Source organism: Amphibalanus amphitrite, unplaced genomic scaffold, assembly GCF_019059575.1.
Source record: "Amphibalanus amphitrite isolate SeventyFive unplaced genomic scaffold, NRLGWU_Aamphi_draft 000805F_arrow, whole genome shotgun sequence".
NCBI lineage: Eukaryota > Metazoa > Arthropoda > Thecostraca > Balanomorpha > Balanidae > Amphibalanus > Amphibalanus amphitrite.
Window position 1 is genome coordinate 176,380 of NW_024882299.1, and position 22,014 is coordinate 198,393.

Sequence of the window (22,014 nt, forward strand, 5' to 3'; positions counted from 1 at the left end):
TGAAGCCTGCTGGTGTCATGGTTTGGGCTACCGTCGCATCCGACGGCTCAAAAGGAGCCTTGGTCTTCATCAAGGAGGCTGTGAAAGTGAATTCAGAGGTTCAAGTCCATCTGCTGGAGGAACATGCTTTGTCTTGGGTCACTCAGTCGTTCTGAGACGGATATGTCTTCGTCCAGGACGGTGCGCCGCCGCAAACGGCCAACATCGCTCAACCGTGGTGGAAGACCCACATGCCTGGGTTCTGGGACAAAGACATTCGGCCATCATCAAGTCCAGACCTGAACCTGATGGACTTCGCAATCTGGGCCATCTGAGAGAGGAGGGTGTGTGCAGTGCCACACAGCAGAATCGCCGCCCTGAAGCTGGCCCTCGGGACGGCACCGTCGAATCTTGGCGGGGACACAGTGCGGCGCTCGTGCCCCTCCGCAGAGGGACGTTTCGAAGCAGTGGTGAAGGACAAAGGTGACCATATTGAGTCATTATGCCGTCGCTGAGATGTGTACATGTTACTGCAAATATGTGCCAGAAATCAATTTGATATCTTTGTTCGGGGCCGAAATATTTAAGAAAATCAAGAGGTAAATCTTTCTGCCCCACCCTGTACACCAGTTATTACCACACCCCTCTGGCTAATGTATTTGAATGGGCCAGGCATACAGTAATAGTGAGAACCGAGTTCTCGGTTCTTATAGCCACCCTAACATCGAGCTGCACTAACCCGGAAAGTGGGACTCGTTCTTATAGCCATACTAGCCTTAGTGATACTTACCGGTAAGTGTGACTTTGGTTAGGGAGGGTGATACCACCCTAACCGCAGTTAGTGTGACATGATTATAATAAAGCACTTTTGGGACGCATGTATCTTCGCAACCGTTCAACCATTTGATGAGCAGTCTTCTCTGTTTAGTGATCCCATCCCTTATACCCCGATATTGGCTAGTTTCGATGCATCTGGGCGACCGTCACTGCACGTGCCGAATGCAAAATGAAGAGGTGTCACGTTCGTTCACATTACAATAATCCGGCAATTACTGGGACTATTGTGCTGGAAGTTAGCATGTAACTAGGTAGGCGCCCACTAGACAATGCATATCCATGTGCCACAGTTGGGGTGCCGCTGCACGTGCGCACGTGCAGGGGTCGATTCCAGATCTCGAGAACGGCTGAACCAATTGTGCTGAAATTTGGTACATGGTTAGGGACCGGTTAGTAGAGTGCCGTGTGCAAAAGCCAGTCGGGAACCATTTTGCACGTGCGCACGTGCAGGGTGCCGCTTCCAGATCTCGAGAACGGCTGAACCAATTGTGCTGAAATTTGGTACATGGTTAGGGACCGGTTAGTAGAGTGCCGTGTGCAAAAGCCAGTTGGGAACCATTTTGCACGTGCGCACGTGCAGGGTGCCGCTTCCAGATCTCGAGAACGGCTGAACGAATTGTGCTGAAATTTGGTACATGGTTAGGGACCGGTTAGTAGAGTGCCGTGTGCAAAAGCCAGTTGGGAACCATTTTGCACGTGCGCACGTGCAGGGTGCCGCTTCCAGATCTCGAGAACGGCTGGGCCGATTGGACACTTTTTAAATGGGATTATTCGCGCCTCCCGGAAATTCAAGGGAGAACAGATATGGGGTTTGGAAAAAAATGCGTCGTTATGTATCAGGCAACTAACGCTTTATCGATGATTTACGATAACCCGCGCCCCGCTGGGCTATTCAGCCATACGCGCCCTGCTGGGGGGGGGGGGCAGATTCTGCCCCCCTGTCTAACTTCCGAACCGATGGTCGTAGAAAGACGGGGAAAACGGCAATCGAAAGCTCTCAACAAGGCGGATCTTAAGAGCCCAATTTTTTTTAACTCAAGTAGGTCAGAGGTCAGGTCAAGGTCAGGTCAAGGGTACAAAATGCAAGTTTCTACAGTATCGGCCTTGCACCGTAGTTGCCGAAGAATGGACTGAGACTGATTGCCCAAAACGTGTTCTTAGACTACCAAGACAATATTCGTTGCATACAATGTCATTCAAAGGTCAAGGTCAAGGTCAGGTCAGGTCAGGTCAGGTCACCAAAAACAAAATATAGAAAAGGGCATGTGCGACACATGTTTTATGGGTCATTTTACTCATAAAATTCAATAGGCCACTCAATAAGTGATATGGACCACCTCTGGATGAATTTCAGGTCGAGGTCAAGTAAGGTCAAATTTTGAAGTTTGGAAGAAGGCCTAAAAAGGTGTCTATCTGATGCAGTTTTTCACGGCGAATCGAATGGTGCTATTTTTGTTTCCGTACGAGGTCTAGAACTTCCAAAAAAAATCTTTTTTTTCAAAAAATTTGTGTGTCGTGACGTCATAAAATTTTGAATAACTCCCACATTTTTGAACCGATTCTTCTAAAAATTGGTATGTAGATGCACATAGACCACTTTTCTGACATATATTCCGGTTTTTCGATACACTCAAAATTTTGGATTTTTAATTATTTTCCCAAAAAAGTAAGTTTTTTGAAAAAAATTGGGCCAAAATCCAAAATTTTCAAAAACCGAGATAGCCATTTAACCCTATTAGTGGCAGGGGGGGTTGTTTTTATCCACTCCTCAGGTTTTTCGGGAATATCTCCGAACCCGCTGAAGCTACGTTGCTGAAATTTTCTGACTTATCCTAAAACTAAATTCGGCACATTCCCTGAAAATTTCAAGTTCATAACTTTACCAGGGGCGGCTCCAGAGCACTGGGAATTGGGGGTCCTATTCGTGAAGCGAGTCATTTGGGCGAAGATCACGATGCTGCACCAGTTCTACGAACAGTGAATGAAAGGTATCATGTGATAACATCAGGGGCGTCGCCACGGATTTTTGACTGGGGGGGACGGATTGGCTGACTAAAAACCCAAAAGCTAGTTACCGTACAATTTCAGGCCTATGCACTACTTATAACGCATACACAATACACATGTTCTCATGTTCTCGCGTGGAGGCGTTATTAGTCACACTCTTTTCTATCTGTGCATGAATTGGCGGCGCGAAGCGCCGCGAAAATTGGCAAAAACTCTTGGCAAAACAGTCCCAAAACGCATAAATTTTGCATCCCGAGTAATAAGTTTGATACCAGGACAGTTAGGATCTGGTCACCAAGTCCAGCAGCCCTGCCTCTAAAAAATCGTGTGGTCCTCTGTCAACCATAGGTACAGCTTATTTCCAAGAAGTTGGAAACTCTGTGCAGTGTAGCTGCAGGACCGCGGGGTCGGAGTCGACTTCGGTCGTAGTCGACGGTTTTGGTCGGATACGGAGTTGGAGTCACCAAAGTCGTACCAGACTTCAACTCTGAAGTCAGAGTCAACGTCATCCCCGAGGATGGGTCGGATAAAAGCTGGAGATTCTGTTGGCTGTGGTGATTGAAGGCCGGGTCATGGTAAGACCAATGTAGGACCATACTGAGTATTACATCCTCCTGGGCTCTCTCAGACCAGGACGAGGTCCTCTCACCCTCAAGCATCAAGCGTTCAAAGGACATGGTGAGACCTTCTGCTGTCGGATGGCCTTGAACGGGAAGAGGGCCGTTTGAGAGTGAGCTGAAGGTCTTGACTATTACGAATATCCTACATAAAATGTGTGGTCTTTGCAAGCTTGAGACTTTGGGACAGATCTTCAGCCCTTGTTGAATATGGTCGCCCCTACAACTGGAGCTTTGGCTCCCTATCGAGGACCTGGGACGGACAGTCCAGAGCTGCACCTCGTAGGTAATGTTATCTTTTAACGTGCCAAGAAATGTTCAAAGAGACAAAAGCATCACATCACATGTTTTTCACTCCGATGCGGGCCGAGGGATGCCGTGATCGGAGATGGGGTGGGGACTCCGAGCGATTTTTTAAAAGCCGGAGTCAGAGCTACCAAAATCAATCTACTCCGCAGCCCTGCAAGCAAGTGCAGTGTCAGCAATTCGCATGATTCAATTTGTATACGAGTAGGTATCCGCAATTTCATCCCAAAACGACAATACACCAATTTCGTTGATCACTTTTTTAATCATTCATGAGGATATTTTTGCGGGGGACGTCCCCCCCGGATTCCTCGACTGGGGGGGACGCGTCCCCCCCGTCCCCCCCGGTTTCGACGCCCATGGATAACATATATAAAGTTATTGTGCATCCTCTTTTGACACGTTTTTGCTATAATAGGCGGATCCAGGCGTCCAAAAAGGGGGGTTATTTTTACCTCCCAACATAGGTGCCCTGACACCGCCTATGCATGACCAATACAATTTTAGTCGTTCTCTCATAAGAAAATTGTAACATAACAAGACCATTGCCACCCTTTTTAGAAACAGTACCAACAAAAACCTTATTTACTATACTTTTTGTGTACCCCCAACCTCAATGATCTGTATCCGCCTATGATTTTTGAAAATGCATATTTTTAGGATCCATGTGAATTCCTGGTTCATTCTCTATCGATTGGCAAAAGTTGCGTTAAGATTGGTTCAGAAACCTGGCCGTGATAAACAGTCTAAAATGTATCTGCAATTTGCCCGTTTTTACCCCCCTCTACCCCCTATTGACATTTTTTAATTTTATTTTTTTTAGAAATGTAGATCTCGTTGAGCCAAATCGAATGCCGTTTGAATTTTGAAAATCAGCCGGTTAGATCTCGAGATATCAAGGGGGGTCGTAAACAGCCCCCCCCCCCCCTGCCACTAATATGGGGTAGCCAGGAGCCTGCCACTAATAGGGTTAATAGACAAAGTAGAATCACGTACCTATAAACTTTTTGTTACGTCTTGATTCCTTTAACAATGAAGATGTTAGCGGCGTTTGAAATTTTGCCGTTTTTGAGGCGAAAATGGCGAACATGACGTCACTAAACCGTCAATTTCTCAAAAATTTCCGACGGATTTCGCTCAAATTTTCAGGGAACGTGTCAAATTGATGTATAATAAGGTACTGAAAGTTTGACGTCGCTGGCGTAACGCGTTTGGAAGTTATTGGCGAAAAACGGGAGGGGGCAGATTCTGCCCCCCCCCCGCGCGCGGGGCGCGGGATAACTTTCCTTTTGCTCGATGTTATAACGCATTCCTTAGAATTAGGCCTCTAAACGGTGAAAATATGACCTTTGACCTGACCCGTGACTTCATCATTTGGACCTAGATCAATGAAATTTGGTTACAAGGTAGTTCCCCGATGGAGCTATCGAATGCCGTTTAAAATTTGAAAATCGGTCGGTAACCTTCCAAGATCATAGGGGGAAACGCCCCCCCCCCCCACCCCCCTACGGGTGGCAGGGTCCGCCGATGGCGGTACGGGGCGCGGGTTAAGTGCTATTTGTCAATGGCGTTAATAATTTCCAAAGAACAACAACAACAACAAAGAGTCAAAGGTAAATATAAAACTGCATCTCAACGTATTGGTTCTTATTCGAATATTCGGTCATATGCATATCCAAAGTACGAATTGAACAAATTGCACGTGACTGCTTCCTAAAATGGACAGATTTGCCAGAAATGACCAGAAATGACAACATTTTAGAGATGCAAAGTTCGTTTTGCTTGTCTCACTCAAAGTCTCCCTAAGGAAAGTAACACTTATCATAGGGAGGCTTTAAGTGTGGCTATAAGAACCGAGACTTCAAGTCGCCCTAAGATAAGTGTCACTTTGGCCCAAGTGACACTTACCGGTAAGTGTTTCTATAAGAACCGGGCCCAGGTTTACAAGAAAGGGGTACAGTTAATAAATCAAAAATGTTTATAATTTCCATAGTTACAATAAAATAGCTGACTGCTGGCGCCCACTTTATGCGTTCAAACTTCAGTTCAAGCGATCGATTAGTAGGTGAGATCAAAGTGTAGGAACGCTCGTGTTATTATTCATACCGTACTGGCACCAATGCAAAGACTTCGATGAACGGTTAGGACTTCCCGAAACCACTGAATATGCAAGCAGCTTGACCATTGATGGGCAGCTACCTCGTAAAATAATCACGAGATCGTATGTCACCTCAATGTAAACGCGAGGCTCACGATTCCCATTGCGCCGCGGACAGGCCGCAAGCATCCCTCCCGAGTCCGTGACGTCCTCTCAGAGTCCGTGACGTCCTCTCGGAGTCCGGGAGGATTCCGAGCGAGAACAGCCACGCTGACAGCCGACAAGGCGCCAACAGAGCCGGCGCGGCGTGCTTATCCGATTATATTCCGACCGTCTCTCCGGCAGCGGCGACTGCCGTCGACCGTCAGCCGCGGACGTTGCCCCAGTAAGCCGAATTACACTGACAGAGGCAGGCTTAGCTCGACCGGACGACCACCGCGGTTTGGCCGCTGGGTTTTCGGTTAAGCAGTGGGGGTGGGGCGGCATTGAATAAAGGGTTGTGTGATAAGATATTTGTAGTTTACGTCAGCTTATGTCAAGTTGCGATGATTATTCAAAGTTGCGGCATTTCTTTCAGAATCGGAGTACTAAGAACACGTCTCGACGTTATCCACTGTAAACACCGCGCCCCATTTCGCCTCAGGCCGAGCTGAGGTCGTCGGGCAAGCGCGGAGCTCGGGCCGGGGTTCCCGCTGCCGCCGCGCCGGCCGGCCGGGTCCAGGGTGTCGGGTCGGCCCGTTCCGCGGCACGGCGCCACCTGCCCACCTGAGCGGGGTGCCGCTGGACCGGCCGGCACACCGCGCTCAGTCGGCCCCCGAACTCAGCGGCGCTCGCAGTCCACCTCTGAGCCCTGCACGATGGCACTGCGCGCCCACTGTCTGCTGGCGGCCCTGCTGCTGCCGCTGGCCGCCCCCGCCCCCGCCCCCGCCTCGCCGGCCGAGAGGACCAACATCGCGCAGAGGAAACAGATCGCGGCGCCCGAGGTGCTGCTGAGAGCAACTGTGCCACCCGCAGGTGAGCCGCTGACGGCACGCGCCAAACACGCGTGTCTAGCATACCTCTCAGTGTGAAAGCCCCTTAAACAACCACACCAAGGTGGGTTGGTGCGGTCCTCCATTTACTCAAACGCTAGAGATAGCTTACCACATTCGCTAACTGGCTGCCGCAAAAGAACCGAATGAAGTCTGCAACAGGCATGTACGAAGCAGCATTTGAACAAGTAGTTTATCATTCATCCTCCACTTCGATAAAGTTAAAAATTCCTTTTCTTTTTCCAATGATAGCAAACCGAGCCAGAATTGACGACTTCAGGCCTCGAGAGAACTGCAATGCCTTATTAGATAATTACATGCCCATATCGTTTATCTCCGAGGAGGATAATCGTTTATCCCTTTCATGTGCGACGCGACACGCCTTTGAGCGCAACATCGCGCACTATGTGCGGCTCGGGTTGAAAGTGAAACGTGATCTACGACTCCAGGAGAAAGTAAATGCGTGTTTTGGAGCCTTCAGTTTCCAAGAAGATCAGGTCCCATGTGATAAAGAGCAGTCATGATAAGAGTTGCCTCAGAGGACACGCTGAAATCTATCCGTCACACTCATGTGGCAGATGTCACTAAATATCGTCATGTTTGCATATCACAGCTGTCACGAGAAACTGATAACGGTCAACGGATTCGCATCTCTTCGTGACATGCATAGTCTGATGAGAAATAAAGTACCTACCACTTAAACCGAGTGAGAACGTCATGCCACTCTAAGCACCCCTCTCTTTTATGAGGATAGACTTAGATACTGAGGTATCAGGCATTGATGTCACTACAACAGAGCTTGACGCGACTGATAGTCATCAACAAAAATGATTGAATTTCCAACACCTGATGAACTACATCACCACAGAAAAATCAAGTTGCGCTGTCCTTCGATCAACCGAAAGCAAACAGTTGGCCGGTCCCATCCCGCCGTCCGTATGCACCAAGGATACGCTGACAGCCGGCCCCAGCCTGTCCGTACACATTGCATGCCGTCCGTATACACTATACGCTGACGGCCGGCCCACTCCCGCCGTCTCCGTTATTGGGCGCCGGCAGAATATTCCGATAGCCCGAGAGCGGCTGGTCGCAGCTGGCAATGACAGTTCAATAACCGTTATACCCACCCCGTATATTTAGGAGCGCTGAAATATGGCTGGTGTGCTTGGAAAATTGCGCTTGCAGATGACTGTATCAAGGAGCTCGCCGGGTCCATTGTGCCATTTAGCAGCACAGAAGCTCTCATTGTGTGGATGGTTCAGAAACAATGGCCGTTTTCATTACCATCATTTATTGTTGGGCTCAAGAATAGCTCGGTACCAGATTGAAAGCGTAGGAAATGAATTGTACAGAAAGTTCAGCATTGAGATCCTGGAAATTATGCTTGGAGCTGAGTTGTAATTTGGAAGTTGCACTATGGTATTATTTGTACCTACATCACAAAGGACGTTTTCGCATAGTTTAGTCACTGAAAGACGCTGAGCGACTCCCTTTTCCCATTATATTTCAATCAAACACCATCGACGCCTAAATAATGACCATAATTGTCAATGTAAGTCCGTAAATTTTCAGGATATCAGACATAATTGTCCTCTAGCAATAACGTGGTGTAGGTATAGTTAGGCATCACGGGAACAATGCGTATTGCGTAAACAACATTATATCTTGCAGATTTCCCAGATTCTTGTTATTGTGTCTCAATAAATCAAAACTGAGCTATTATTTCCGTATGCTAGTATCATTGCGATACAATGTTGCTGTTATGAATATCACATAACGAGAAAGCAATTTGCGTCTTCTAGGTATGTAGATTTAAGGACATAAGACCCAGTATAGGCTCCTATTGTGTCCTAGATGCATCAATGCTAGCTCATTTTCTTTTACCGATACCTGTTACATAAGGCAATCACCACTCAAAAAGACGTCAATATGTGAGTCTCGCTTATGTTGTCAATACCGCCATTGGCACCCGGCATCTCGGCAGCGCCGCGGGTAAAACGAATCCCCCGAGCTCCCAGCGAATGGCCCGCTCGATTGCAGGGAGGTATGGAGCTATAAATGCCGCGGTGAATAACTGCTGGCCAGATATTGCATTCAGCTCGAACTGGGGGCTGTTAGTAGGCCACGGGTGAGCTCTGAGGTGGCACGCAGGCCGCAGGGAAAGCAGGGCCGTCCGAAAACCGCCAATTTTCGCACATTTAGACTCACGTTCAGCCGTTTGTTAGCACAAAGGACAGAATTTAAATATTCACGTTTACATGCTGCATATTGAGACAGTTCAACAAGGGAACTTGACATTTTACGTGTTTCAAGTAATCGCTGCATTTTCCTAAATTGTTTATTGTAGTGGCAAGCAAAAACCTGTTTTCGGCGAGGTACGATCTCAAGTCACTCAGAGTGACCGTTGTCGGGAGCCATTGTCCCCAGACATCCTGGTGACCTTCACCCATGGGTGCATAAACGTTCGTCATTTTCCTGCCCCTGCTATTTTTACAAGTAACTTACTAACAAAGAGTCTCGGAGGAATGCGAAAGTGAAGAAAGGGCTCACTCATGTGACGTATTCAGAGGCCGGAGGACGATAGAGCTGATGAGAAATGCAGTTCATGATTAAAATGCAAAACATATGTGTGCATACAGTACACCACCTTTCGTCTATTCAATTCTCCCCACCCAAGTATTACCCAAGGCCAAAAGAGCGACATCGCAATCATGAATCATCAAAGCGCTGAGAAAGAACCGGCCATCTCGGTTTTCCTTACGCTACCATTGTGCAAACGGGTGATGTGGCCGTCGTAGGTCGTGTCCAAGGCCCGTGACTACTGATGACATTGTGCATGCCATTCGCTGGCGTCACTCAGCTCTCTGAGAAAACTTCTGCAACATGAAATAGAGACGCAAATTGCCACCGGTATGGCAGCGTGCGAGCAGCATACTAACAAAAGCAAATAAAAAAATGCCTACAGTGATGAAAAAATGACGAGTTTCGTAATGAATCCCTGAAGCGACCGGTACGACCCGATTCGAACCGCTTCGGCATCGTTTAGGTGTTATGTTTGAATGGTTATGTAAGAAGATCGTTTCACGTTTGATTATTTTCTCGCAACACTCCACATTGACACACGACAAATAATCCTGATATAGACTTTAAACGCTTTTAATATACCCAGTAAAGAGTAAACATTTAGAGCGTTAATAACATCACATGCACTGTTTTATTCATGAGGTCACAATATGTTTATTGTATATGTCGTTAAGATTAAATTCACTTCCAGAGCTATCAGAAAACAAGCCTACGACTTCAGCGCGCTGGATCGGTCGTTTTCTGCGTCGGCCGTCGGCCAAATTTTCGATGTAGCTGGTTATCTCAGAATTATTTTCATGTCAGAAAAAGCTCGGTAATCTCTCCGTCAACGTGTGACCGTGGTTCGTGCCTGGGTGCTTAGAGATGCATTCATGCAACCATGAAATTGTTGCACCTCCGTCCTAGCTATATAGGTACCGTGAGACGGACGGACCCGAGCCAGCGGGTGTTAGGGCTAACTAACCAAAACTCTTCTTGAGCCATCCCCAGATACACACCATCAGCTTCCAAAGATCAGTTAGCAGTTTGCAGTCAGTAGCAACGATAGCTTCCGCAAAAGTAGCTTCCGCAAGCAAAGCAAAGGTAAAGCAAAGCAAAAGCTAACAAGCAAAGGTAGCTTCCGCAATGCTCACACCGGGGACAAACTGGTGAATAAAAGTGGAACCAGTTCGCGTCCAGCTCTGAATAAATAAATATAAAATGTTCAGTTCGAGCCTCCATGGCCGACGTGGCGATATCGTGCCACACCAGGAAATGTCCACTGTCCAGCTAGTACCCACCATCCCAATGACTCTGACCCCAGTAAGACCTCCAAGATATGCACCACGATTCTTGCTTACAATTTAACCCGCGTCGGGAACGTGCTCGGCGCTAACCGCGCCGGGCCGGGGGATGTTTGAACACTCCCTTTTCTAACTCTGCTCCTGGGCTACGTAGCACTAGCGACACGAGGTAAGCGGCATTCGAGGGAGCGTCCAAAATCAGGACGAAAATACTCGGGTAATTTTTCGGTCAGTTCAAAGGTCAGGTCACCAGAGGTCAAGGTAAAATGTTGCATATTTGAACATCTTCCCTAAAGCCGGCACATAACTCGGGAACCGTTTGAGCTACAGCGCCGTGGAAAAGCGCGTTCGATAGCCCTCTTAACGCTTTTTCTGGAACAAAGCTCTCCAATTTGACCTAGGACCAACGGTTAAGCCTCCAGACGGCATAAACTCGAAAATAGCCGGTTAACAAAAATATATTTAAAAAAAAAAACTTTGATTCAAGAAGGGCACAACATTTATTTTGCCAGCATCGTCTTCCTCTCGTCGAGACGCGTCGAATAAATGAACTATAATTCGACATTGAAGGGTCATTTCTTAAAGTTGACCCAAGGTCAAGTCTTGACCTCACCGGAAAAGGTCATGTTGCATATCAGTCCATCCGTATCGTCGACATCAACACACAAAAGTTCTTTCATCACTCTAGCACGGCTCTGTTTAAAGGTATTGCAAAAAACTGCTGGGAACCTTTCATGACAGGATATGACCTCGGGGACATATGCAGGGATCACAGGTGCAATTTTCCTATTCAGTGTCAAGTTTACCTGTATCCCGATGTTTGAGAGTGTCTAGAATGGCGTTCGTCCAAAAGAGACGCCTTTCAATTTTCTCACATTGACAAAATGGACAGGGCACAAAAATAACCTTACCTTAGGTCACCGATATAAATATTCCGAGCTATGCATCTTATACATACTGTTACTCTTATCAATGGCTGGAAGTTTCAAGGCGATCGTTCAGTCGGTGTATAGCTATGTCGAGCTATACACCGAACTTTCTGGTGAGGTCACTTGACGTGACCTGGTGACCTGACCTTGAGCGACCTGGGTCTAAAATTTTCACAACATGTGTGTAAAAGAGGCATGAACAGATGTGCCAAAAACGGCGGCGCACATTGTGCATGTATGCGTGATCACTCTGAGTTAACTGATAGCCAGCCTACCCTTGTATTCCCCGAAGTGTAGGCAATCCATGTAATGCTCCTAATCGTGCCACATTATCTAAAATGCATGTACGTAATTCCTGCCCAAACCTAATCCATCTCCCGGTGTCCCGTTCGGCTCGGGTTCGCTCGGTTACTCGGTGAAGGTTATAAGCTGACCCACACCCCGAACCAGCGCGCGCGCCAACCATTGTTTTCAATTACCGTCCGTTGTGCCTGCGTGACCATGCCGCATTACTTTCCCGAATCGGAGTTGCTGCTCTTGGGGAGCCGATCCTCCACCGCCGTAGCCTGGTAACCACTGAAACCCAACAGCATTTACCAGTCACTAACCGAGCTCTGCCCTCGGCCGTCTGCCGTTCAATCTATTGTCTCCTTTCGGACGTCATCTGCGCTCCGGCATCAGCTGCCTGAGACGCTGCCGGCAAATGGCGTGTGACGTCAGCAATCTCAGCGTCTGCTCTGTGACGTCATCAGCCCACTGGCTGACAGCTGGCTTATTCGATATTGCGGGAGGATGCTGAGTTGGATGCCGTGGCGGCATCGAGAGTGGCCACTTTCGTCTCAACATTCATCAGCTGCACGAAGCGCCTCTATGCAATATTGTTTGGGTGTGAAGGGTCGACGAACTGACAGGAGCAGCCAATGCCGTTTGAGTCAGAAATGACGTCACGTTGTGCTGACGTCACTGCTGTCTCTAGCGCCATCGGCGATAGATGAGTCCACAATCACGGTGTAAAATGAAGGAAAACTGTGGTACCATAACACAGGAAAGAGCACACAACTGGATTCACTATCACTGAACGTTCGAGTCTTCGGCTCTGGAAACATCAGAAAGTAGGAACCACCTCCATACCAGTATAAATAGCCCTCCCATTCCAGATATCTCAGAGACGAAGATGGATGCAGCACACAAATCCTCGAGACCGCTCCTCCCCCGCTGGAACTCGCAGAACAGCTTCCTAATCGCGTGACGCCCTCCCTGTTTTCCGTCCAAAAGTCCAGTCGGTTGCGCAAAGGGAGCGTTGTTTTGCGGCGGCTGCGGCGGTGGTCGTAACGGCCGAGGTGTGTCGCACAGGTAGGGCAGAGGTGCCGCTCGGTGGTCTGTCCATCCTTCCGAGTACCGGGCTGGCCGCGTCCCGTCGGTCACCAGCCCCGGTAGCCGGTGATCGTCCGACACGACACTCCTGCCTGAGTCGCCGCTGCACCTCCGCCACCTTTCCCGGACCCGACACGGCAGTTTTCTGGCGGATATATTTGTCGATAACGGGTCGGCGTCTGGCAGGGATGTTAGTCTGTCGATTCATGGGAGTGTGGGCGACCTGCAGACAGTCGTGGGAGGGGGTGGGAGTGAGTGGGATGGGGTGGGGTCGAGCCGACGACAGAGGCTGGATTCAACAGAGGGCAGGCTCAGCTATTACTGACGTGTCCTGTCACAAAGGAGCAGTGTTGCGTTTCCAGTCAGATGTAATCTGCGTCTGCAAAGCAGTTGTTTGTGGCTGGATATATTTCTCGATGTTCAGTTTTGGCCCCTAACTACCGACGCATCTGGTTTACACTTGCAAGCCGCTGCAGATGATACACTGATTCTTATTCTTCCTTCTTCAGTGACAAATGATTCGACGAAAACAATGCAGCATAAGGGATACAAGATAAGCCCCACAATAATCAAGCATCATCGTTTCGCATAAACAAAGCAGAAATTCGCTCCCGCGCAGGGTCGGCACAAACCACTGTGATGTTCGCATTGATAACCGAATAGCCGCCTACCGTGCACGAACCGTGTTGCAAAGACTAGACGCCACAATACAACAGATTCGGGGAAACAAATCGTTTGCTTTCACTAAAATAATGTAGTTATGATAATGAATCCGCTCCTTGTAACCAATGCTTTGTTTATACGATGATTTTTTTTTAGTGGTGTAGGAGGCACGGAAAACTAAGCACCCGCTCAATGCGGATGTCCCAGTCCTGATAACACTTGGATGATGACTATTCGTCCGGATATAAAATGTGATGACTCACTAATCTAATTGATTGTTGATTTCTCATATTTCTAGGGAAGTAGAGTACTGTAGTAAGCAGTATAGGTGCGTTATATGTCCTTGTTTCTCTATAATGTTCTGACGTGTTTTTCTTATAAGAAACAGATTCACGCATAAAGTTGAATATGGATGAGTCAGCGCGTAACACGATGTTATATTGATATAAAAACGATGTAAAGGTAACTACTACACAATGAAACGGAACATTAGATGACCTACATATTTTCATTGTGTATTGTTTCAGAAGTCCCAATAATACATGCATAATGTTCAATGAGAACCAACAATAAGCGTATCAGTATATTGTTCGTAGGATTCGTGGTTAGCTCGTAATTTCCCAACACTTTGAAGTCCCCTCATCCTCTACGACAACTGAAATATAGCGGATCTACAATACCGTATCAATCACAAACGTTATTGTATGTGTCCCGTCAGTGCCGTGAGCCTCCTGATGTCCGCGAACTGTGGACTTTTTTCATTCTCCATAGGCGCGAAAACCGGGGGGGGGGGGGGGGCAGTTAAGGCAGCTTGCCCCCTTAACTCTGGGGCCGTGGGAGCGGTGCCCCCATAATTTTGAGACGGAATACCGCACTTGTTTGTAAATGCTTCCTTTTTCGTTGAAAAAGCCAAGGGGTAAATAATAAGTGGCCTAAAACCGGTGAGAAAACTATAGATTTGAGGGTAGCCTAGGTTGATCTACATTATGGTGTGCCCCCCACCCCCCAGTCTGAAAGAAGTTCCCGCGCCCCTGCTCTTCCCGCACCTGATCTGACACGACTTATCTTTCTTTGTCCGCAGGCGAGGTGACACAGAGCATCGACGTCTCGGACACCACGCAGGCGCTGGTGTGCTCGCAGATCTTTGGCGTGCTGCCGTACCGCGCCTTCCGCCGCCAGAGGTTCGACTCGTTCACTAGCTGCATGTGCGTGACCGACCTGACCGCCGTCTGCCAGCCCGACACCTTCTACCCGACCGTGGCGCCCGGCACACCCGAGGCGGCGCTGGCGCAGGAGCACAGCGCCTTCGGCGGCGACAAGTTCATCGAGGTGCTGAACGCCTTCTCCGTGCAGCAGACGTGCTTCTTCGAGCACCTGCGCGGCCAGAAGCTGTCGCCGCCGCGGCCGTGCGCCTTCTCGTGGGCGCGCGACGACCGGCCGGCCTGTGACTGTGCCCAGCCGCCCGAGCCGCCTGCCGAGGTCGAGACGGCACAGGTGGAGGCGGTGGCGCCCATGGACGACACCAAGCCGGCTGCTGAAGCCCCGGCTCCTGAGGTCCCAGCCTCTGAGGCCCCAGCCCCTGAGGTCATGACTCCTGAGGTCATGACTCCAGAGGTCATGACTCCAGAGGCCTCAACCTCTGAGGCCCCGACCACCACTTCCCAGGCGCCAGTGGTGACCGAGCGAGCCACGAAGGACGCCGTCCAGTCCGTGGAGAGAAGCGAACAGGCGCAGAGCGCGACCTCCGAGCTGCAGGAGGTCAGCTCCTCGGAGTTGCCCGGTCAAAGGGCCGCCGATCTGGGTGAGGAGCGTCGCGGCCCCGTGGTGGCCGAGGAGTCCCACCTGAGGCGGGCCCGGTCCGCGCGCCGACACTAGATGGGCAGACGGACAGCGAGCTTCAGAGATTGACATTGAAAGGGTCGTCTAACCGTTAAACCAATCGAGCTGCTGAGCATAAGTATGCTGAGTATGTGTATAACAATGCAAATGCCGCTCCGGTATGAGCTAAAGCGCGACTGACTCTCACCTCATCCGAGTTGGAAAAACACTGTGGACCGTCAGATAAGCAAAACCTTCCTTCAGCGCATGCGACAGACGACCAAAAATACCGAACTCAGTTGGTCGTCACGTCCCTTGTCGAGCCCGGTGCCTCCCAATGTCACAGACGACGGCAGAATACCGACAGTTGGATTTCTGTTGCTGCATTCCCTCTCTGCGGTGGCGCGGCGCGACAGGCGGCAACGTCCTAACATAATGCTGCAAAAGTGCTGCGAACCGGATTGGATCCGCCCACGCGTCGTGAATGAAGAGACAAGTCGACAAGGTCAAGGCGCATCAGCCCGGCCACGCCAACGGCCGTCCGCGAAACACCGGACGTGAATCTGATAGATCGGAGATTCGGTGCTGCACCCGGGTGCAGGGTGGTTGCAGATACAGTGAGTAGGCGATGTTTGTAGGACGGCATTGTGCTATTTTATGGTGTGCCACTGCTTGCGACATCGAGCGAGTTCATTTTTAGCTGCGGGACCATTCTAAAAATATGAAGGTTGTGCATAGTGGCACGCGCACGGCGTGCTTAAGACTGATAAGAAGTTAGTGGTGTGCTTAGCTACTGTTACTCCATTGTAATGGGCATTATTCCTTGACGCTAAGTTGAAGTGATGCAAGAGTCTCGGAGATTTCGAGTCTCGTGATGGTGTTCTCTTGTATTTTGTACACATGCGGAGCGCCAAGTGGTAAACAAAATATATTACACTGAACGAGATGTACTGGATATAAATTCGACCGTCTCCAACATCAACATGACATCACACAGACGAATCTATCCGGCTGCTAGCGTCGTGGATTGTCGCGTCTGATTAGGCCGAGATTAATTAGCGTTTGAGGTGACTAATGGTTGCACAAACTAGCGGAGCCAGTCCAAACATCGACCGCCCGGGCCGGTAACGTGTTAGCAATACATCTGAACGTCGGCGGCGATACGGTCGGAGCGCAGGGCGGGGTGGGCCGGGTCTATTCACAGTGAATCATCTCTCAGATGCTACCGAAGGACACACAAACTATGTAAACATACGCATAAATGCATACACGCTGCGTGGAAACGCATGGATAGTAGCATACAGGAAAGGGGGTAAGCTGAGGAGTCTTGTCTAAAATTCGAAAATGAGTATAGAATATAGATGCTTACGATGAGGCACAAACGCACCGCAACATTTACATGCATAATGCATATAGGGACGGGGATCGTTTGAGGTCAATTCCGAAGCAATCAACTTAATCACTCTCCTGAATTGAGTCCTCTCTGGCGCTACTGTTAATTCGACGACACTTTCTCCATCACCCAAACAGGCCTCGCCAAAGCTGTACTGATGGTCCATCGCAGTCCACCAAAGTCCCTGCTGTCAGACTGCCGCAGCTCACTGAATTCACTTTACCCTCCTGCTGCCACAGCTCGGCACAGTGCCCTGCCGTCAGGCTGTCTCAGCTCAGTGGCACTCAGCGCTGTCCGGCTGTCGGGCTGCCGTAGCTCACCGGACCACTACCCACAGCGGCGGCACCAGACTCCTGTCAGTCGGCATCAGGCTGGCTCGTGTTCGGACAGAGGTGGTCGCCTGTACCCCCCCCCCCCCTGACCTGGCCGGCACCGACCCCGCCCGGACTGCCTCGTGTCGTGCCGTCGACCATTAGCGACAGCGCGCCCTGCGGTCACCCTGGGCAGAGCCTCCCTGTCTGGTGGTAGGTACCGCAAGGGACGGGCCTAAGCGGTCGCATTTTCAGGGATCTCTCCCCGATGAGAGGCACAGCCGAAGGAAAGCCGTGGTTACCTGGGTACTGGGCAGTGCCTCCTTGCCGGTTGGACAGCTGGGGACTGACCCTATGCGATCAACCCCCCCCCCCTCCCCCCGGTTCGCCCTCTCCCCCGTCGGCGCCTAGGCAGCTGAGGCCTGGGTTCAGTTCATATAGAGTCCCTTTGCTGCTAAGTGACACTTATTGGAAAGGGCGACCCTACAAATGGCTTCATATAGCTACCCTTACACACCTGCACCAACGTTCCCAAAAGTGTCCCTTTGATAAGTGGCACTTTGGCAAAGTGACACTTGCCGACTGGCCTTTCTATGAACTGGGCCCTGGCCCTCTGTGATAAGTCTGGATCGACCTCCCGCAGCTGGGTGGTACAGCTGATCGGGACGTCCCTCCACGGTGGTTATCTCCTTTGGCCCAAGCTTGAACGGGCATAGGTTGATCTTACTCGCAACTCTCCGTTAGATCCATCCCTTGATTTTACTACGTCCCTGTTGTGGCGGATACAAGCTCTCTGCAGACAGTTCACGCATCCCTGAATAGATGTTGTGGAAAAACCAAACCAATATCAACAAATATGCTGTGCACGCAGCTTTTATCTTTGCAATCCACTGAAGTAGGCAAAGAAACACAAAGCGCTTCATACGTGCATTTTTCTGAGAAAACATCAATACGCCAAAGTAAGTGAGGTGCACGTCTATTCTACTTATATAAGTGCATCAAGCTCTATCTGATCCTTGGGACGTCCTTGGCAAATCTGGGTTTTCTATATTTGCCACAAGTCTGTTCAGGGCCGCCACCCGATTAATGCCGATGAACGGTTTTCTGAGACGCTTTCAGCTTAGGACTGCCGCCGCTCTTCGCCTCAAACCAGCTGCACTCAGCGGATGGCAAGTTTGCTCCACAAAAGTCGCTTTGCGAAATACACCAGTAATCAGTCTCTCCGCCCTGCTTCTCCGCTATCTTTCTCTCTTTATTTCTCTCTTTTCTCTCTCTCTCTCTCTCTCTCATTCTCTCTCCCTCTCTCTCTCTCTCTCTCTCTCTCTCTCTCTCTCTCTCTCTCTCTCTCTCTCTCTCTCTCTCCAACCCATTAGCGTCCGCCACAAGCTCCCCAGGATTCCATTTAGATTACACTCAGCGTCATTCTCAATTAAAATCACCACCCACGAATCGCTAAATTCAGCGCGTTTTGCCGGCAGGATTCCCGACATTGGTTTCACCTTGGCTTCTGAAAAAAACCAGAATGCCAGCATTTGAACGGACTGACCAATACGGGACAAATTACGCCCAACAAGCGCTTACCTATCTGTTTTGAAATATAGATGATATACTCTTCATTGATAATGATCGGCGAACCAGGCCTGAAATAGCATGATCGGTGGATACTTTTCTTCGTTTGTCAGCAAGGGAATGGTTAGAAGTCATTGGGTCCAGTTAAACCACGCCGTGTTGGCACGATTTGGTTATCGCACTGCAGGGGGAGACGTTTTACGAGCCCTTCTTCCTCGGCTCCTGGGTTATGTAGCGGCGAGCGACAAACATAAATATGATTACGAATTATGTGTTTATGTGAATTATGTGTTTAGCTTATGTGTTGAGAACGAATCATATAAATATGATTCGTTCTCAACACATAAGCTACAATGACGTCACGTTGTGATAGGGAAAATTGCTCCTTGCATATGATTTCGTCGGACCACGGAAAAACGATAAAAGCATCATGCCGTTATGCGTATGTGTCCTTTCCTCCCGGCTCATGCAGGTTCACGTTCATGGCGAGTTGAATGGTGAATATACCTCCCCCTCCCCACCCCGTCGGCTTCCCCAGCGGTGATTGGTCGCGGACGATTGACCTACTCGACTCTTTGACCGCCGTCGGGACCGAGACATCGTCCCAGCAGCGACCGCACACGGTATGATGGGCTCAGCGCGGCCCGCAATAGCCCCGTGGGTCGATCCTGTCAGTCATGGTCCGCGCAAACGAGCGCAGATTATGACTGAATGCCCATGGACCTGCGAGCATTACCGCGGCAGAGTTCACCTGAATGGAGACGGTCAGGTGGAGTCCGTTATATGACAAAATCCGACACAGACGGCCCAGAAAAGGCAGGTTATTAGCTAATATCACGGTCCGTCCATGTCGCTGAAAAACGTAGTAGCATCCAGTGCCAATCTAACATACTTCGTAGTCGTTTGATGCAGGAACGATAATCCATTGAGTACCACATCATTCGCCTGCCACTGGCATGCCTGCCTATATTGTTGTATGTGTTTAACTGACGAGGCACCGTAAATACCGGTTTCGATCTTCTTATAACCCGAGCCAACCATAAATTTTCCTTTAGGAACTCAGATTCGTCACGTCTTTCGAAAACCAACAATTTAATGATTGAAAGATGTAGCATTATCCATGATCGCATATCCGGAAGCGATGTTATCGTTCTGTCGAACTAGCGGGAGGATCAACCGAATCATCAAATGCAACGTTTACCTGCCTCGCATTATATAATTATAATTGCGTCTAGAAACCCGGATAATATTCCAGTAACACTGCACCCTATTCAATGAATATTTTTGGATATACGGATGTGGATAATAATATTCCTGTAATGATGCGCCCTGTTCAAGCAGCATAGCAATCATCCTGATTTTTCCTCAATAAATTTGTTTAAAATCCAATCAACATTCGTCAGGGCATATTTTAAGGCACTTACTGCGTCCCATTTTGGGACGCAGCCCCCTCGCCTTGTGACGTAGCCCCTGCTGATTTGGCCCACTGCGTCCCTGCCCTGTCCGGTTCCCTGACCTGTGCCCTGCTGTCTGCCCTGACCTATACCCGGCCTTCCCTCTAAAATGTCCTGTGCCATGACCCACAACCTGCCGCGCCCTACTTTCTGCCCTCCTCAGTGCCCTACTCTGTTCCTTGCCCTGTGCCCTTAGTCGTAGCACGTGCCCTCTGCTCAACTTTGGGACGCAGTAAAAATTTGTTAAAATATGCCCTGACATTCGTTACCGTCCATCGTCAGGCGTGGGCTCACCATTTAATGGATAACCATTTAATGGATATGCGGGCCGCGCTGAGCCCATCAGACCATGTGCGGTCGCTGCTGGGACGATGTCTCGGTCCCGACGGCGGTCAAAGAGTCGAGTAGGTCAATCGTCCGCGACCAATCACCGCTGGGGAAGCCGACGGGGTGGGGTGGGAGGGAGGTATATTCACCATTCAACTCGCCATGAACGTGAACCTGCATGAGCCGGGAGGAAAGGACACATACGCATAACGGCATGAGGCTTTTATCGTTTTTCCGTGGTCCGACGAAATCATATGCAAGGAGCAATTTTCCCTATCACAACGTGACGAACCAGTGATATGAATATTCTGCCTGTATCAGTATCAGTGCATCACAGATGCAATTTTTGTGAGTGCTAGCATTTCCCAAAATGCAACGTCCCGTCCATCTTCTGAAAGCAGCAGCCCTCCCGGTTGCGTCGTTGTTCTTGTGTCGTTCAAATTTAGAAAATGAATGTTTAAATATGTTCTATGAGGTCCTCCTAACTTTTCGGCCGTACAATGTGCGATGCTACGGTATGACTGACTGAAACTGACAGGCGACCGACTTTGAAGCGCGAAATAGTCACTGGACGATAAAACAGTCTCTAAATAAGACACTCCGTCTAATTTAAGTTCAAGGCAAAGCGTCTGGGACATTATCCAGCGCATCTGTTCCCAACGAGCGGTGTCAGAGCTCTTCAAGAATAGCGCGCATCAGCACAGTTAAAATGTCAGAGCGCCCAGGTGGGAGTGCCAGGTGTAAAAATAACCCGTCTTTGTTTGACAATTTATGTAAGCTCGCAAAATAATGCACAAGGCATTTGCGTCATACCGCATACAGTAAGGCGCAGTGTGAAACGTCTAACTGCATGATGGTCTACTAGAAACACTTTTTCACGGCGGTGCTTAGAGTTCTGCTGATAGAGCAGGACTATCATTAAGGGATGAAAGGCTGAATTCGTTCGACGGATCTTCACTCGACTGTTTTTACTACTCCCTACAGTTTATGAGCCACCACAGCACGAGTCTGAGTCCGGATGTAGGAACCCATTTTATGAATTACCTACAGTTACATGAGCTGTTGAACTGCTCATGGCGCCACATCCCACAAGAACCAAACAAAAAGATGTTTGATGGTTAAATGGCCGAAAATATCGCTTTCCAGCCATCCTTTAAGTTCTGACTTGACAAAACGAATGTTTAACTGTCTTCTCTTCCTTAGTGGTTTTTATGTTTTCCATACGTGAGATTGGTGGTTTATTTTCTTGATGAATAACCAAATTTCCTAGGGATTGCGCTAATCCGCTGCAATGTACACCCGTTCTCATTCCGTCTTATTTGTGTGTGCTTTTTGCTGCCATTTCTGTGGACTGCGCTAAGCCTTCTTATTTGTTGGTGAGCTCGGCATTACGGCCGTAATCTGGCGCTGCCTGTTGTTGGCACCGCCGGCCGCC

At 49.3% G+C, this 22,014-nt stretch overlaps 1 protein-coding gene across 1 annotated transcript; it reads left to right on the forward strand.

The window, feature by feature from the left end:
* The first annotated feature begins 6,246 nt into the window (after positions 1 to 6,246).
* Positions 6,247 to 16,471, forward strand: LOC122366427 (cytochrome c1-like). Its single transcript, XM_043338671.1, has 2 exons — positions 6,247 to 6,858; positions 14,789 to 16,471. The coding sequence occupies exons 1-2, from the start codon at positions 6,702 to 6,704 to the stop codon at positions 15,580 to 15,582; spliced, it is 951 nt and encodes a 316-aa protein (XP_043194606.1). The 5' UTR covers positions 6,247 to 6,701; the 3' UTR covers positions 15,583 to 16,471.
* Positions 16,472 to 22,014: the final 5,543 nt, after the last annotated feature.